Source organism: Sinocyclocheilus anshuiensis, unplaced genomic scaffold, assembly GCF_001515605.1.
Source record: "Sinocyclocheilus anshuiensis isolate Anshui unplaced genomic scaffold, SAMN03320099.WGS_v1.1 scaffold2038, whole genome shotgun sequence".
NCBI lineage: Eukaryota > Metazoa > Chordata > Actinopteri > Cypriniformes > Cyprinidae > Sinocyclocheilus > Sinocyclocheilus anshuiensis.
Window position 1 is genome coordinate 287,468 of NW_015547765.1, and position 4,356 is coordinate 291,823.

Consider the following 4,356-nt stretch of genomic DNA (forward strand, 5'->3'; position numbering starts at 1 on the left):
TTCCGAGCTTTATAGTGGGAGTGAGTTTGAAGCCCAAAAAAGTGCATCCATCCATCATAAAAAGTGCCTCACATGGCTCCGGGGGGTTAATAAAGGCCTCCTGAAGTGAATCGATGCATTTGTGTAAGAAAAATAGCCATATTTAAAACTTTTATCAACCGTAATCTCTAGCTTCCGCTAACTGTCGTACACGTGTTCACGAGAGAGTGGCGTTCCAGCGGATGACGTAGGATGTAGACATATCGTAAATCATGAGTAATTTTCATTTTTGGGTGAACTATCCCTTTAATGTAAATTTAAGGATTTTTTTTTTTTTTTTTTTGCTAAATTGTATGTTTCTTGCTGATGTGAATGACTGTGTGATGTTTTTCCACAGAGCCCAGTACAGACGGCATCAGAGAGTGAGAACATGGACCCGTCATGTGGACATCTTTAGCAAAGACTACCTTTTTATACCCGTAAATCATGAGTAAGTGGGGAATTTAAATTTAAAACACACACATGCATAATTCAGATAGACACTAAATATTGGATAAAATATTCTTTAATTATTATTAACTTTTGATTATTTTATTACTATTTTATTATTATTTAATTATTAGTTGTTGTTTTTAATAATATGGAATGAAGTATACACTTGGTAAGATGTTTTAATGTCTCACTAAGGCTGCATGTATTGAATTAAAAATACAGTAAAAACAGTAATATTGTGATATAATATTACAATTTAAAATTCGCGTTTTCTATCTGAATATATTTTAAAATGTAATTTATTTCTGTGATGCAAAGCTGAATTTTCAACATCATTACTCCATTCTTCAGTGTCACATGATCCTTCAGAAATCATTTTAATATGCTGATTTGCTGCTCAAGAAACAGTTGTTCTGCTTAATATTTCTGTTGAGACATTTAGGATTCCTTTATAAATTCAAAGCATTAAACAGCATTTATATGAAACTAATATTTTGTACCATTGATCAATTTAATGCATCCTTGCTGAATCGAAATATTAATTTCTTTCAAAAAAAAAAAAAAAATCTTTTGAATGCTAGTTTTATTTATAATCAGTATTTCACAAGCATCACCATTCTGTCTTTGGAACAGAACAAGCTTTCAACAATGAAAATGAGACAACATGTGCGCTTTCAATGTCAGAGCGTTGCACAAAGCCTCGCAAATAGTTACGACATCTCAAACACACTTTACAGAATGTTCTTTTGTTAAATAGCCAGGATGCATGTTGAAGGCCTGTGTAGATGTTTGATATCTGAGGACAACAGAGCATGTTGGATTGAGCTTAATGAGCACGAGGATAAATCACAGCAACAAGTCTGTATTGCCAAACTGCGAGAGAACAGGCAATTCCGGTGTGGTGCTCCATGTTCCCATAAAAGCATATTGCCACGCAGGACACACACTATACGTGGACATGCACACACTCGCACAGTACGACATGGCACAGATGATTCACAAACTTGGGAATGTCCATCGTCCCAGTTCAGGGATTAGCAGATCTTGTACTAGGACTTGGTGATAAAGTATATTTTTACAATGATGTTGCTGGTGATTATGATTTTAAGCAATATTTGTATGAATGCACTTCTATTTGGCCAGTGTAAGCGTATCATTAAATTAGATCCGCAGTCTTTATCGAAGTTGGTAAGTTTCTATGAATCCATTACATTGATCCATTTGAATGAATCTATTCTTGGTTATTTTGCATCATCGCTCTGTAAACATTTGTGGAAGAGTGCATTCATATTTATAGGTAAATATCATTGCTTGTGTTCATTTAGTAAGGAACAGGAGAAAACATCCTTTTTTTTTAAATCTTTGTAATAAATTAGATTTAGATTTAAATAAATATCATGCTTTAGCCTTGTCAAAGCAAATACGTAAATCGTATGTTGAGAAAGTTATTCTTTAGCAGCATCATCCTGTCCTACTGCTGCAGGGTGCTTTCTGCAATGGAAACAAGGCTTTATCACAGATCACTGACTTGCACTTCCTCTCCTGCTTTGTTTCCCGCTCTGTTTGCTCTCGGTCCAGGGCTCACTGGTACCTCGTGGTGATCTGTTTTCCCGGTCTGGAACGGCTTGAGTGTGTACCGTGGAGAAACAAAGGCCCTGTGTCCCAGGATAAGAGTCAGACAGCTAAAGCCAGCTCTGCAGGGGATTGTCAAAGAGGTAGCATACACACATCAACAGGGTTATTAAAGTGAACTAAAACTAAAAATGTTTTACTTAAAATGAAAAAAACATTAACTAAAATTAAAATAAAAAAGTGTTTATATATATATATATATATCAAAATTTTATTTCAGGGCGAAATTTGTCAAGGCGAAATTTCTTTTTTTGTTTAGTTTAAATTGAAATACTAAAAAAAACGAAAACTAAATAAACTAAAACTAATTTGTAATAATAAAAACTATATAGACATATTGAAACAATAAACTGGGTAAAATGTACTAAAACTTTAACTAAAATTAGTGTAGACAGGAAATAAAAATAAAAAATATTAACAAAAACTATAATAAAATATCAGTGATACTAAAATAACACTGCATATAAATACACAATATTTTATTTTATTTATAAATGTTTTTAATATTATTTTTAATCATTTATCTTTTTTAACAATAACTTTAGTAAAAGGTTGAGGTTGATGAATACAATTAACTGTGCAATCAATGTATATGTGTGTGTGTGTGTGTGTATATATATAGATATATATGTATATTATAAGTATTTAAATAATTAGAAAATGTTTAAAAATAGTTATTACATTTTCATAATTTATTTTGAGGAATTATTTTAGCAATTTTAAGGAAAATCATGCAGGGGTTCCATGTAAAATATGGAGAATGTGTTAATGTTTACAAAAATGTCTTGCATTGAATTCTTTAAAAAATTATACAATATTAGATTGTGACATTTTTCTGATTGATTATTATTGGAAATTATTATATTGTTTTTATGCCAAGTTTATTTTGTTAGATAATATTTTTTTTAAACATATCTAATAGTTGTCTCTCCAAAGAACAGTTGTTTTGTGCCTTTATTGTAAAGGGACACCGATTTTTTTAAAGTAAAGCCAAAAGGACAAATAATGTTAAAAAAAAAAAAAGTTCTTTGAGAATGTCACTTTTCTGTATTTCCAGACAGTTCACAGCAACCAAAAGGAAACAGATTGAAACCCAGTGATCCGAGACCCCACAACCTACCGGTAAATACTAAATACTAATATCAATGGATATTATCAGGTGTCTTATCAGGCATCGCTAGTATTAATTTTAAACTTTCATGCACATTTTGAGTTTTTATGTACATGAAGGAGTCTGATGGCTCTTGTGTGTTTTTAGGATTGCACAGTACACAGCTGCACAAGAGAGACTGTCTGCAGGAGGTACCGATATTCAATCTATCATCTTCATCTTATACTCAACAGCATCAGTATTACAACTGCGCAACCACCATAGAGAATATCATGGGGGCAAATACTTTTTCACGCTTCTGTATATGTGAGATTGGTTTCTGATCCAGTTGTCTGACTCTTTCCCTGGTTTGCCCTCAGGCCCTGTATTCTGGTCATGGACTCTCTGAAGCTGTCGAACTACCAGCGGATCTACATGCTGTTACGCGAGTGAGTCGTTCACACAATCCTGTTATGTGGATTGATGTTTTACTGCATTCGATCATGTCAGAGAACCAAATGTGGCTTCATACTGATCTCCAAGAGAACATTCCTGAAACGTCACCTCATCCCGCAGGTATCTGCAGGTGGAATGGGAGGTTCGGAAAGGAAGCGCTCGAGCGTTTACCAGTGAGAGCATAAGCGGGAGTCTGTGCAGGGTCCCGCTGCAGGACAACAGCAGCGACTGTGGCCTGTACCTGCTGCAGTATGTCGAGAGCTTCCTGCAGGTACTTCAGACTGGCTTAAGAGCAGAATTCTGGCTTTGTCCCGATACCTCGTGTACTGTGGTGCATTTTGTTCCAGGTCAGAGCTTTTTGGTTTCCTCAGTGGTAAATGTCAGAAACGTTAGTCATCCAAGTTACCTGACATTTTCAGGAATGTCAGTAATAGATTGGGCACATACTGAACTAGAAATGGCCAACTACATACTTTCAAGTATGAAGTCAGCTGGTATGGAGTTTTTGGGACAAACAAAAAAATATATAATTGTATTTATTTTATTTGTATTTTTTTTAAATAAATAAATATTCAAATATATGTTTCTGTATATGTAAAATACATTATATTTAAATATTTTAAATATATATTAAATATTTATATGAATATATTGAATGTTGGATTACATTAACAGTATTACATATAATGATATTTCATACAATATTA

At 33.4% G+C, this 4,356-nt stretch overlaps 1 protein-coding gene across 2 annotated transcripts in view; it reads left to right on the forward strand.

The window, feature by feature from the left end:
* Positions 1 to 4,356, forward strand: part of LOC107704544 (sentrin-specific protease 7-like) — a 46,721-nt gene that overhangs the window by 40,389 nt on the left and 1,976 nt on the right. For both annotated transcript variants that reach the window (XM_016507482.1, XM_016507483.1), the window contains exons 16-21: positions 377 to 469; positions 2,050 to 2,186; positions 3,161 to 3,225; positions 3,362 to 3,405; positions 3,574 to 3,642; positions 3,770 to 3,920. In XM_016507482.1, the coding sequence (XP_016362968.1) occupies positions 377 to 469; positions 2,050 to 2,186; positions 3,161 to 3,225; positions 3,362 to 3,405; positions 3,574 to 3,642; positions 3,770 to 3,920 (559 nt within the window). The remainder of the gene's footprint in view (positions 1 to 376; positions 470 to 2,049; positions 2,187 to 3,160; positions 3,226 to 3,361; positions 3,406 to 3,573; positions 3,643 to 3,769; positions 3,921 to 4,356) is intronic.